Here is a 12,747-nt window from a genome sequence, read left to right as displayed (position 1 = left end):
CGCGTAGATGGCTTGGGTAGCTCCCATTGTCGATCTCCTTCCCCATCGGTCGCTTTTGTCAGCCCTTCTGCATCCTAGCCAGAGATGCAGGCGATGGTGAAGTTGACGCATGCGTACAATAGTGCTAGCTGGGGAAGGATGTGGGGGTGCCTCCTATGCAATGATTCGCACATGGTTTGCGTGTTGACGATACCTCCACCTGCGGCTGATAGGCGCAGGCAAATGTGTGTCTACGCGCAATAACCAGGGTGATACAGCGGGAGATAATCGGCGATCGTTCTGCCATTGGTGCAGACGGGGAAGATACGCCTTGGCGACGGCCGGGGCTGGTGCGTAACCACTCAATTGGGACCCGCGGGCAGAAGGGGGTGTTGAGGGTAGGCTAATCTCTAACCTACTTATTACCAAGACACTGTGTTGTTGCCGATCTCAACCTCAGCCTGAGTATAGTCCCAAACCGTAATAGCGGTTTCCCCCTGTACTTCTCCCATACTGGCCGGCTCAGCTCCGGCACTAGCTCCGAGTCACCTCCTACGCCACCGCCCGGGAAATACTCTTCCCGCACTGAAGCATTCATCGGTGGCTTCCCCTAGTCTTCACCTCTACCAACGCCCTCTAGTCCCTTCAACCGCCGTGCTAAGCACAATTAGGCCGAAATGACAGGACGCCCAGTCCGGCATGCACTGGAAGTAGTAACGGTGAAGGGTTGGCGTCACAGCCATACCGTTGAGTAGGCGGCCAGTGGAAGGCTTCCAATGGTGATAGTAGTGGTAGCAGTATCAGCAATATCATGTTCTTTGCTTTTTGGAGCCAAGTAATTTGGGTGGATCACAGACTAAGTACCCAGGTATCCCCTGCTTGCCCAATAGGCAGGTATTAGGTATTTTGATGCTGACAATGGCGCACCCTGTTCCATCTTCCGAGGAGAAGTGATTGGCAGGGGCTCCCTTGCCTGAGATTCTACAAGGCCAGCCGTACGTTGACCCTGCAGCACAGACGGCTTTCCCAATTTGTGATGTCTGAGATTTTCGTCGTTCTAGAGCACTACCCGCAAAGATCGTCATCACAAGGGCCCCCTGAAGCCAGGCGCGAGGGGGAGGGGGCGGCCAGTCAGGTTCTCGTATAGCACCGGAACTTTGCTAACTTGGTGTCCCTTCTTCATGGCTGACCAGTCAGACCACAGCAGGCCAGCTCCCGAAGGCTATCGCGTCGTGATGAGCATCTTCATGATGCAAAGTTCAGGTTTCAGTGGAGCCTCCAATACCCTTGGCTTGTTTTCCCTGCGCGACATTCGGGGGTTCGCATGCAGCGAGGGGAGATTGTGAAGGGACATCTGGCTGACAGTTCTGTCTGTTGTGTCTATAAAACTGCTTTCTTGCCGATCAGTCCCAGTCTTGGCTGCAACATCACAAACACTTCCCGCTGCTTACCCATTCATAGATATAACAACACTCACGGACTTCACTTTTCCTTACTCTCTACCTTCTGTTATTGTCTCGTCTAAGCCTACTGCTCCTGGCATTCCTATTCTAAGTCAAGGCATCACCATGTCTAAAGTCACCCTGAACACCGTCGTGGCAGCTGCCGGAGCTGCCTCGCTTGCTTGGGCTAAGCACGCCGAGCTCCCTATCTTTTCCACCGTCGTCAAGGCTTGCGCCGTCGTCATCCCTCTGTACGCCGTCCTCTGGTGCAGCTGGATATACCCATTCTACATCTCAGAGCTGAGGCATGTGCCTACCGTAACCGGCTTCCCCCTATGGGGCCAGTTCTTCAACATCATCACCGAAGAGTGCGGCGTGCCGCAGAGAAGATGGCACAAAGCACACGGCCCAATCATCCGTTACTTCTTCCCCTTCGGCTCCGAGCGTCTGTCCGTCGCGGATGACGATGCGCTGAAGCACATGACCGTCCGGAACCCCTACAACTACCCCAAGCCTCTGCGCGCGAAGCTCTGGATGGTCCGCATTCTCGGCGAGGGAGTCTTGCTGGCCGAGGGCGCAGAGCACATCCACCAACGCAAGTCACTGGCTCCTGGCTTCTCCATCCAGTCCATCCGCGCCCTCACCCCTGTCTTCTGGGAGAAGTCGCTCCTGCTCGCGAAATGCTGGAGGGACGAGATGACGGCGGAGGGCGTCACGACCAAGTCATTCGAAGTCCTCGAGTGGCTGAACCGAACCACGCTCGACATGATTGGCAAGGCCGGCTTCGGATACGAGATCAACTCTCTCGAGCATCCCGAGACTCCTATTCGTGAGGCCTACCGTCTGGTCTTTGCCTTCGACATTGCCTCCCGCGTCATGCACGGTCTGCAAGCCTTTATCCCGGCCAGCAAGGCCATTCCGTCCAGGATGAACCAGGATGTACAGACATCTCGCAGCATTATTCTGGACAAGGCAACCGAAATTGTCACGGAGAAGTTGGAGCAGGCCGAGAACAACACTGGCGGCAAGGATATCCTGTCTCTCATTGCCAAAGATAACAAGAAGCTGAAGGACCAGGGCGAGCCCGGCCTCTCCTTTGAGACCATGCGCGACCAGATCATGACATTTTTGGGAGCTGGCCACGATACCACCGCGACCGGTGTTGCCTGGACTATCCACCTTCTGTCTACTCACCCCGTCATCCAGTCGCGCCTGCGCGAGGAGATCAAGGACTACATGCCCTTCCTCTTCGACAAGCAGGCCCGCTTCGACCCCGAGCAGATCATCAACGCCGACGCCGACAAGCTGCCCTTCCTGGACAACGTGTGCCGCGAGTCCCTGCGCTACATCCCGCCCATCCCCATGACGGTGCGCGAGGCCATCGCCGACGACGTGCTGGCCGGCTACAAGGTCCCTGCCGGTACCACCCTCTACGTGCTGGCCAACACCATCAATCGCATGCCCGAGTACTGGGGCAAGACGGCCGGCGAGTTCGACCCGGACCGCTGGGACGACCTGCCCAAGACCTACACCGCCAACGCCTTCATGACCTTCCTGCAGGGCCCCCGCGGCTGCATCGGCCGCAAGTTCGCCGAGACGGAGATGAAGATCCTCTTGTGCTGCGTGCTCAGCATGTACGAGTTCAAGCGCGACGTCAACGTGGAGGACCCCGAGTCTCTCAAGATGTGGAGGCGTAAGTTCTTCCCCCGCAAGCTCCTATTTGCAGTCTCACCCACGGCCCCCTTCTAAGGCCGATTTGGAGACCAAAAGCTAATACTCTATTTCACAGTGGTACTTCGTCCTCGAGATGGCGTTACCGTCAAGGTCACGGCGATATAGTTAGCCGTATATGTGGCATGACCTCTTGGGAGTGGTGTTCACAGTACGTTGAAGATACAAATAATTGAACTCTTGTCTCACGCTTCGGGGTATTTCCAGGGGATTAAAGACATCCTGCTTGTTGGTTTACGGTGTGGCGTCGATTTTGAGTTTGTTTTTCTTGGTAAACCACATATTGCATTTTCCAGGGATAAGGGGGCACAATTGAGTTTTCAGCAGGAGGCATTGGACATGTTCTCTCTATGTACGAGTCTAGAGCCATTAACGCGGGTTTGAGACATTCTCATTACTCTGGTAGTTACGGTTTTCATGAGATCCTGGTTAATACACACCTAATATTCATTTTTGCCGTTGGCATCTGCATACATGTGCGGTAAAGGCGGCAGTCCAGACGGTAAACGTCAACTCTACTTACTAACCGACACCAAGCAGTGAACGTTACACACATTTGGTAGATCTTGGTTATACTATGAGTTGTGTTCTTACATTTCGAAGAACATAGAAAATGTGGTGACTAGGGAATGCAATTTTCAGCTCTCTAGTCGAATATCTGTCACAAGGTCATCTTTGGTATATCTGGAGGATTGATCATATAATGACCAACCAGACGGATGCATGGGGGAAGCGGAATAGGTATACCGAGACATATTAATTGAAGAATTAGAGTTTTTATTTGATCTATGAAAAAGCCCATGAGTGTTCCCTGCGTCTCAGAGATGGGAGCAGCGTTGTATTAGTTGGACGAACCCAATTAATGCTTCCCTGTCAAACAATTGATTAAACGATCGAGGTCCTGCGCCCAGAAACACCCTAGAATATACAACAGCGGCTGACGATAAGACGATCCACCTTTAAAGATGATGATGATAGATCTAGGCCCAGGCCTGGGCCTTTCCCTTCAGTTAGGAGTTGTGGGAGTTCTGTGTTCCTTTGACATTGATGGGGTCGCAGACGGAGATGCCGACACCAGTGCAGCTGTTGTCGTTGGACACGTCAAGGTCGGGAGAGATGACGGGAGATAAGTTGATGAGACCACCGCCGCTGCCGCTTTGGCTCGATGGGGTCGGGGTGTTGTTGGGGGTCTTCTCCTTGCTGTTGTTATTGTTGGAGTTCTGGGTTCCTCCGACATTGATGGGGTCACACGCAGAGACACCAATGCCCGTGCAGGAACCGTCATTGCTGAGACCGACCTTGGGGCTCACGTTGGGGGACACATTGATGAGACCGCCGTCCCCGCCCAGCTGCCCGACATCCTTGACCACCTTCTCGAGTCCGAGGAGGGGCAGACTGGTGGCCGCAGTCGCGAAAGTGAGGAGGAGGGCGCTGACACGCATCGTGGCTGTAGGAAAGAATGTGGATTTGATTTGGGAAGTGGGAATTAATTCGGTCAATAGTGAGAAAAATGAAAGCTCTTCAAAGAGAAATCGTGGCTCGGGTAGTATGTAAGTGTCAGTGTGTTTCGATAAAGACAACGGGGAATCACGGTCAAGAATGGGGAGGCTTGCGGACCGGTTTTGAGGTCATTGACTTCTCTCGGTGAGCTGACGGTGGAACAGATCTGGAGCTAATGACGCCCATGTGAAGATCCAAATAGTTGCCATGTACGTCAATGTTTCCACGACTGCTTACTTCTTCTCGTAGGAAGATTACGATATTAGGTCGAGCCGTCGCGGTTACGCCAGACTGAGCCGTCCCGTCTTTGTTGCTTTTAGACTGAGATAGGGGCTGCTAGAAGAATGGCACCTGCGGACTCTCTTGCGGCTGACGATGATCGCTTAAAAGGAAAGCGGGCACTAGCAGTAGCAGTATACTAGCCGGGGCAGATATCACTATATCCATTTCGACTAGATCTCGAGCTAGGGGGCGGGCAGATCTGGTACGACAACGCCAGATCTCGGGACAGCGCGTCAAGGCAGCAAGCCATCGCCGCCTACATGGGGCCCAACCTCATGAGAGGGTTAGCTTGGCCTTGGAATAACATGCTAACGATGCGAACGTAGTACGCATAAGGTTCTGCCTGCCTATAGTCAGGAGAACGCCCTCGGCTAGACTGCGAGGCCTATTTCGTTATCATTGCGTAAGGGGCTGGCCTGCAAAAGGCTCGCTCGAGCAGTAGCTTGCATGGTGGGAGATTCAATTGCACATGACCGGCCAAAGACACACAGCAATGGTTATCGATAGTGTCCGACATTCGGCATGGTATCACTCACATTTCTTTTTTCTGTCTTCGTGTCCGAGACTTCTGTGGCGTGATGTGCCGCGATTCCTGACTTCTAGGTCTGGCTGTTGATGCAATCCCATGTGCCGTGTTGTTCTTGTCCACGTAGATCCTCAGCGCCCGCGGTGTAAATTTTACTGCATAACCACTCTACTTTGCGCCTCCCTCGCCTCTTCTCGTAGCCCAAGTTTGTTTTCTGGGGGTCCATCCATTTCCCATCCCGTCGCCAAGATGCATCGATACGCTAAGGCTACTCTACTCCTCCTTGTCGCCTTGGTGATTTATATCATCGCCAAGTCGAAGCTCAACAAGCGTCGCAACAATGCGAAGGCCGCCGCGCTGGGTTGCCAGTCGCCCCCTGTGGTCCGCAGCAGGAATCTGCTGGGCAATTCGGTCCTGAGGGACTCGATGAGGGCGACCAAGGAGGACAGGGGGTCCGCAGTTCGTCGTCGACACCATCGACTCCTGCGGACCCGACTGCCACACGGTCAAAGTGCCCATCCTGGACTACGAGATCATTTGCACCCGCGATCCCGAGAACTGCCGGGTTCTCTTCACGAGCCCTGACTTCGACATCAGCGACACCCGGCAGGCCAGCTGGATGCCCCTGCTCGGGAAGGGCATCTTCACGAGCCGCGGCGACATCTGGAAGCACAGCAGAGCCCTTTTGCGACCCCAGTTCTCCAGGGAGATGATCAGTGACCCGAACCTGGAGGAAGAACACCTGCAGAATCTGTACGAACGCTTGCCAGCCAATCCGTCGACAGGATGGACCGAAACTGTTGATCTGGCCCCGCTCCTGTTCAAACTGACCCTGGATACTTCTACCGACTTCATCTTTGGCCGTTCGACGTACACTCTCAAGAAGGGCGGTGCGATCACGGATAAGAACGGCAAGGAGATTGACCACCACTTCGACGAAGCTAAGGTCTGGATCGACAAGCGAGGCGCGCTCGCCAAGTTCTACTGGCTTCTGAACAGCAAAGAGTTCAAGGAACATTGCGACACCATCCACCATTTCGCCGACTCGATTGTAGCGGAACGCCTGGCCAACAAGGCCGAGAAGAAGGGTGGCCGGTTTAATTTGCTCAACGAACTTGCTGTAGCCACACAGGACGCCAGGGAGCTCAGGAATGAGACCCTGCACGTCTTGATCGCCGGCCGCGACACCACGGGGTGCCTCCTAGGCTGGGTCTTCTACTTCCTCGCCCGTCACCCCGAGGTGTACCAGAAGCTTCGCAAGGCCGTGCTGGAGCAGTTTGGGGAGAACCAGGCCGATTTCCGCGCGCTGAACAACTTCAACTACATCCAATGGGTCATCAACGAGTCGCTGAGAATCGCGACCGTCATCCCCATGAACGAGCGCCGTGCTCAGAGAGATACGGTCCTACCAACCGGGGGCGGGCCTGACGGGGAGTCTAAGATCTTTGCGCCGAAAGGCACTCAGGTCATTATCCCCCTGTACGCCATGCAGCACCGCAAGGACATCTGGGGCGAAGATGCCGAAGATTTCCGCCCGGAGCGGTGGGCCACTCACCGTCCGGGTTGGGAATGGCTCCCATTTGGTGCCGGTGCACGGAAGTGCCTGGGCCGTACGTTGAACTCTATCTACCCCTAACCCTCTTACTCCTGACCCCTAATAGAAGAGATAACCGCTAACCATCAACCTCGGCTCTACAGAACAATTCGGTCGTCAGGAGGTCAGCTACATCGTCTCCCGTTTCTGCCAGAAGTACGACCGCATCGAGAACATGGAGCAGGGCGATGGGCGAATCAGACTTCACCACGCGATTGAGAATCGCTCAGGCACGGGCGTGCAGATTCGGCTTCGTGAGGCCAAACACTCAACCTAACCTAATACCATCCGAACCTCCCCTCCCTTCTCCCATAGTAAATGACACGACTAATTAGAACCGTTTCGACATAATCCTTTGTTTGATGCCAAAACCGTGATGTGGTGAATGTTTCAATGGCCTCCTATAGAAATAATCTTCATTGTTTCCTTTTTCGTGTCAATGAAACTCGGCGATCTTTGTTGTCTGCATTTGCAGAGATCGTGTTCATGATGTTCTCAGGTTTACTTGCTATGTTGTCTCAGACAGTCGTTGGTCAAGCAACTTCTAGAGAGCCTCAGAACGAACCCCAAATGACGCCTCCGGCGATGTCACCGGGCATGTCCGACACCACATTGTGTAGCCCATCCATTTCAGGCGACAGCGAGCATTGGGAATCGCTACAAGCCCTCTCGGTTGTTCTTCAGAAAGGCCTGTCACTTCACCGAAATGGCCCTGCTCAGGTACGCATGTCAGAGCAGTCCCTATACAACCTCGTGACGGCCGGGGAGAACGATTTCCTCGAGATCGTCGTGAAAAACGTCCCACGACCACCAGGCCGTAAATCCTCCACCTCCTCAGAAAGCTCGACTACAGGCAGCCAGGAGAGGAGCCAGACACCTCCGAAGAGAATAATTCACGCGGCACCCCGACCGAAAATGCCTCGTCGGTCCGAGCCGGAGACTTGTGGGAATTGCCAGCGCGAGGGACATACGATCCGAGATTGTGTGGGCCCGGTGGACGAAGGGGGCAGGATAGATGGCTGCCCCAAATGTAACATGGCCAGGACACACATGTACGACGACTGCCCGCTTCGGGACAGTGCAGAAGACTTCGACTACATCTACCGCTTCCGCCAACGCAAGCCGCCCATTAAGAGTTGGATGAGCTGGGAATGTTTTCTGGGCCATGATGCGAGATACACCAGCTGGCCGCGCTACATCCCATGGTCCGCCGACTTTGCGTGGGATCAACAGAGCCGGGCGTTCCTCGCTCACCGGCCACCAGAGTGGCTTCATTACGAGTACGATCACATTGGCATGCCCGACGAAGAGGCTAGCCTTCGTGAGATAGACCCAGACTCCGAGTTCTTGGATTTGTGATCTTGCCAATTCCGAGTAGGACCGAGACTGGCCAAGTCTGACGCACAAAGCGGCTGCATGGAGACCCGCTGTGGCAACCAGATCAAGAACTTGCATGGCAACTGAGACGTCGCTCGAGGAAAGACAACCAGGAGTGCTCAGGGTACGGTAGTAAATCTGACGTTCTGGGCGCATCCTATCTCATCGGAAAGGGTTCGATGTTATTTTGGGGATGTTGATTGGCTTGCGGAATACCCCCGAGGTGCGAGCCCTATCAGTATCACACATTGTCAAGCGCGATCCAAAGGTTCTCTGGGGCTGAAAGGTGTTTGGGACGGCAGACGGGCGGGTCGCCAAGATCTTGCCGTGTTTCCCTTGCCATTTGACTAACTGTGTGGTAACAGTTGGTGACACGGAACTCGTCACACACCACCGGTCAATCAGATCGCATGTGGATGTGCTCCAATGAGTCCATCAATCCGTCACCTATAGCAGCGTTTCTGTTTTCAGCTTCTGTCGCAGCCACCAAAACGGTTGTTCAGGGCGAGGGAAAGGGCGTGCATCATTGCGTAAACACCCGCATTCGGAGTGGAGGGCATTCAGAACCTATTTGGGGGCAGTCCGGTGAACCAATCCTCGTCGATAGGTTGCGTTGCCGGGGGAGATGATGGCGGGATGGTCAATCGTATCGACAGTATGTGTACTTTCTTTTGGCTGCTTGTAATATTCATCATTGCCTAGTGTTGCAGATCTCGGTATCAGTGTAGGTAGGAAAATCCAGAGACAACCCGATCTTCCATCCGACATGCATAGCTCCCAGACACATGCATGTACCTACCCACCTACATGTAATGTAGCCTTGTACTTTCCCTCCTCACCAACTGAACTTGAATTTTCAGAAAGAGAAAGAACTAGCTGGAGGAGAAGCAGAATCGTTCTTGCCGCTAACGCAACTTGCGAAGGCCGCTCGCTACCTGCAAGGGAAAGTACACGGCGGCACGGCCTACACTCCCGTCTTCAGCGCTAACATGGGGCCATGGCTGACCACCACCGTCACGGCTGGTTCTCGGTGGAATTAAAGCTTCCTCTCGATCGAGACCACGATCTCACCCATATTGTCCATATGGCTTCCTATTCTGTCATTGGCGCCAGACAAGCTCCCAAGGCTTTGCACCCACAGTCGCACCCAACACTGGATGTGTGATTTGACAGAGGGGTTACTTGAACTTTCTTTCTGGCGACATGATTCTATCTCTTGCCAAAGGTGTATAGGCTATGGGACCCTCCAGCTGGGGGAAGTACTCTCAGACTCTGTATTCAGAAACAACTCGCTCAGTCGGCACATAGCAGCCGCTTGGGAAGAGGGATCTCTGGCCTAAGCACAATGATCGGCGGTACTCCGTTGCATCTTTGACTTGGAGATACACCTTTAGTGTGCGGCCAGTCTCTGGTATGTGAGTACACCTGCACGAGTTGGGAAGTATTGGGAGAACCACAGGCCTATCAAGTATGCTACGTCTTTGGTAATGACCTGAGCCATCCGCCCGGGTCAGAGTAAACACTATCCTCCACAATACCGACACCAAGGCGGTATGCCATGTCGTCAGCAACGATACGGTCATGACGGAGAAGCTCACACACCTCATCTATCAGCGTGTAGACGATCTGTGATCAACGTATTGCCTGTGTCGGAAGTTAAATGCCATGTCTTATAAATACTTACTGTTTCACAGGCTGCAATCTGGTCCCCAAGATCCCCAGTTCGAACCAGTATCCGACTTAAAGAAAAGGAATTCATCACATATCTACTCAATCTTCCGCTGTTACACAAATCTTCACCCGGCACCGATTTCCCGCATTCTTTTGAGAAGTCCAGCCCATCTTCCAGAACGTATCTTCCGAGTCCCTCGTTATAGTCACCATGCACTTTGTCACCTCCTCCGTCGTGATGGCCGGCCTAGCCGTAGCCAATGCCGCCCAGCCGGCTCCCAGAATCACCCCAGCACCGGCTCTGGTGAACCGGCAGGACTGGCAGAATGCGAGAGACTCCGCACTCGCGGCAGCTTCCTCTGCGGCAGCCCTGGCCAGCTCTATTGATGCCGAGTTCAACAAGCGAGGCGTACGTGCATTCACCCCCTCCCTCTTTTCTTCCTGTGTGTTTCTACATCCAGTTAAACCGAGGTTCGGAATCAATTCACCTGGCATCCCGACCCCCTCTCCCCTTAAAGTGGCACTTCTCGTTCATGAAACCCCATGCGTGAATAGGCCTAAAGCCCCAGACCTCTAAACACATAGCTAATCGAGACGCCTTTTAGTTTTTTGATAGTGATGGCGCCTTGTTCGGTGCCTCTATGGCCAAGGCTCAGGCATCCGCTGCTGTGGCCGGCGCCTCCATCGCTAAGGCTCAGGCATCCGCCTTTGCCAGCCTGTTTTCTGATGATGACGACAGAGACGAAAAGCGCGAGGTTGCCGAGCGCAGCTGGGAGGACGCCCGAGATGCGGCCCTCTCGGCGGCGAGCGTCGCCCAGGCCGAAGCCTCTAAGCTCGCTGAGCAGTTTCAGAAGCGCGAGGTTGCCGATCGTAGCTGGGAGGACACCCGAGATGCGGCCCTCTCGGCGGCGAGCGTCGCCCAGGCCGAAGCCTCTAAGATCGCTGAGCAGTTTGAGAAGCGCGACTGGCAGCAGGAAGTGTCGGTCGCCCTGGCCAAGGCGTCTTCGTGGGAAAACGGTGAACCGTGAGTGTGTCCAAGTTGCAACCAATGCTCTCCCTACCCCCCTGAGACATCATTACCCACGGGTCTCAATCAATGATGCCACTCAACCCCCACAATGGATCGATTTTGATGTGAAATACTGCAAGTACTAATGAAGCAAAAAAACAGGTGGAAGGCTCAAGAGTCGTCCGTGATGGCAGTAGCAAGCGCGGCAGTAGCCCACGCCAACGAGGTCGCCGCCGAGAACACGTTCGATAAGCGCGAAAGCTGGCAGGACGTCCAGTCGGCAATTCAGTCGGCCGCCTCCCAGGTCCAATCCGCGGCGTCGAGAATCGCTTCTGAGGCCCAGTCCGCGGCTTCGAGATTCGGTTCCGGGGTCCAGTCCGCGGCGACGAGCGTCGCTTCCCAGTTCGACAAGCGGGAGGACTGGCAGTCGGTCGTCGACTCGGCGACCAAGCAAGCCAGCGATGTGGTCAAGAGCGCCGAGAGCATGGCGGCCACCGCAGGGGCTTCAGCCGCCAGCCACGCGCAGGTAGTTGCGGCCAGCGCCGAAAGCGTCGCGGAGACGGCGGCTAGCTCGGCCGTCAGCCACGCGCAGTCGGTCGCCTCCAGCGCTGAGAGCGTTGCGGCGACGGCGGCTGAATCGGCCACCAAGCACGCGAGCGAGGCCGTTAAGAGTGCTCAGAGCGTCGCGTCCAGCTATGAGCAGGTCGCGGCGACGGCGACGGGCGATGCCAAGACCAAGGCTTCGGCAGCCGCGGCCAGTGCCCAGTCGGTCGCCTCTTCCGCTCAATCTGCCGCCTCGTCCGCCCAGACTGTTGCCTCGTCCGCCCAATCCTCGATTGAGCACGCAGGTGCGACTGCTACGTCGACCCCTGACCACAGTGCCGCTGGCACGCTCGAAATGACGGGTGTCATGACGGGAGCAGTGGTTGCGGCGGCTGCTCTATTCGGTGTCCTTCTGCTGTAATGAGTGGGCTCTTGCTTCCTCGGGGCATCTGTACGAATAATATGGTTTCGTGGATCTTTTTCTTTTTGTAGTAATTTGTTTCATTATCCTCGCCGACAGATAAAAATTAATAGCCCTTATCTGCATTGAGCATTTCAATGAGTGGTTATTATAGGTCTTTATAGCTTGTAGCATCATGCGATACAAGTGTTTCCAATAATAACTCCGTGATTTTCGATGGAATCTCTGGTGTCTTTCATCACATCGATACATTCACGAAGGAAGGACTCCCTAATCAATCAACAACCCTTCGTACTGCACTGCTGCAGTAATGGTGGCGTGTTTGGGATGCAGCCCTGGATTCCCTCTAACCTCAGCTATGAAGGTACAGGTTTCCAAGACACCCCGAGGTTACTTTGATAATCTCAAGTGCATGAACTGTGATATGTGGGGTTTCTACATCACCTTTCGCCCCTGTCCCTCGCCTCCGACTGTCCTTCCAAGTCCCAACCTTTCACCAGTCCGAGATCAAGCTCACGGGTTTGTTTCCGCAACTTCTGGTCACTCTAGCCTTTCACCACTGAGAGCAGGCTCATAGGCCCATAATTAACGATCCTTGCCAAATGAATGCCTCATTTGAAGCTATATGTAGCAAGTTCGAAGACCTGCAGGCTATGGATGCCAAGGAGTGTT

General features: G+C 54.5%; 6 protein-coding genes across 6 annotated transcripts; 5 read left to right on the top strand and 1 right to left on the bottom strand.

Moving 5' to 3' along the window:
* Positions 1-1,547: 1,547 nt before the first annotated feature.
* Positions 1,548-3,260, top strand: PG997_009788 (uncharacterized protein; the record flags this gene model as incomplete). Its single annotated transcript, XM_066814103.1, has 2 exons — positions 1,548-3,114; positions 3,211-3,260. 2 exons carry the CDS (start codon positions 1,548-1,550, stop codon positions 3,258-3,260), a joined length of 1,617 nt encoding a protein of 538 aa, XP_066666065.1.
* Positions 3,261-4,162: 902 nt separating this feature from the next.
* On the bottom strand, positions 4,163-4,594 carry PG997_009787 (uncharacterized protein; the record flags this gene model as incomplete). The annotated part of the gene is made up of 1 exon (XM_066814102.1): positions 4,163-4,594. The coding sequence occupies one exon, from the start codon at positions 4,592-4,594 to the stop codon at positions 4,163-4,165; it is 432 nt and encodes a 143-aa protein (XP_066666064.1).
* Positions 4,595-5,709: 1,115 nt separating this feature from the next.
* Positions 5,710-7,331, top strand: PG997_009786 (uncharacterized protein; the record flags this gene model as incomplete). The annotated part of the gene is made up of 3 exons (XM_066814101.1): positions 5,710-5,926; positions 5,973-7,070; positions 7,159-7,331. The coding sequence occupies 3 exons, from the start codon at positions 5,710-5,712 to the stop codon at positions 7,329-7,331; spliced, it is 1,488 nt and encodes a 495-aa protein (XP_066666063.1).
* A 293-nt stretch (positions 7,332-7,624) lies between these two features.
* On the top strand, positions 7,625-8,413 carry PG997_009785 (uncharacterized protein; the record flags this gene model as incomplete). Its single annotated transcript, XM_066814100.1, has 1 exon — positions 7,625-8,413. The coding sequence occupies one exon, from the start codon at positions 7,625-7,627 to the stop codon at positions 8,411-8,413; it is 789 nt and encodes a 262-aa protein (XP_066666062.1).
* Positions 8,414-10,313: 1,900 nt separating this feature from the next.
* PG997_009784 (uncharacterized protein) lies at positions 10,314-11,130 on the top strand (the record flags this gene model as incomplete). Its single annotated transcript, XM_066814099.1, has 2 exons — positions 10,314-10,511; positions 10,708-11,130. The coding sequence occupies 2 exons, from the start codon at positions 10,314-10,316 to the stop codon at positions 11,128-11,130; spliced, it is 621 nt and encodes a 206-aa protein (XP_066666061.1).
* Positions 11,131-11,298: 168 nt separating this feature from the next.
* PG997_009783 (uncharacterized protein) lies at positions 11,299-12,075 on the top strand (the record flags this gene model as incomplete). Its single annotated transcript, XM_066814098.1, has 1 exon — positions 11,299-12,075. One exon carries the CDS (start codon positions 11,299-11,301, stop codon positions 12,073-12,075), a length of 777 nt encoding a protein of 258 aa, XP_066666060.1.
* Between the last annotated feature and the right edge of the window lie 672 nt (positions 12,076-12,747).

Source organism: Apiospora hydei, assembly GCF_038363865.1.
Source record: "Apiospora hydei strain CBS 114990 chromosome Unknown utg000007l_segment0_segment0, whole genome shotgun sequence".
NCBI classification, from domain to species: domain Eukaryota; kingdom Fungi; phylum Ascomycota; class Sordariomycetes; order Amphisphaeriales; family Apiosporaceae; genus Apiospora; species Apiospora hydei.
This window is presented reverse-complemented; position numbering and strand designations above follow the sequence as displayed.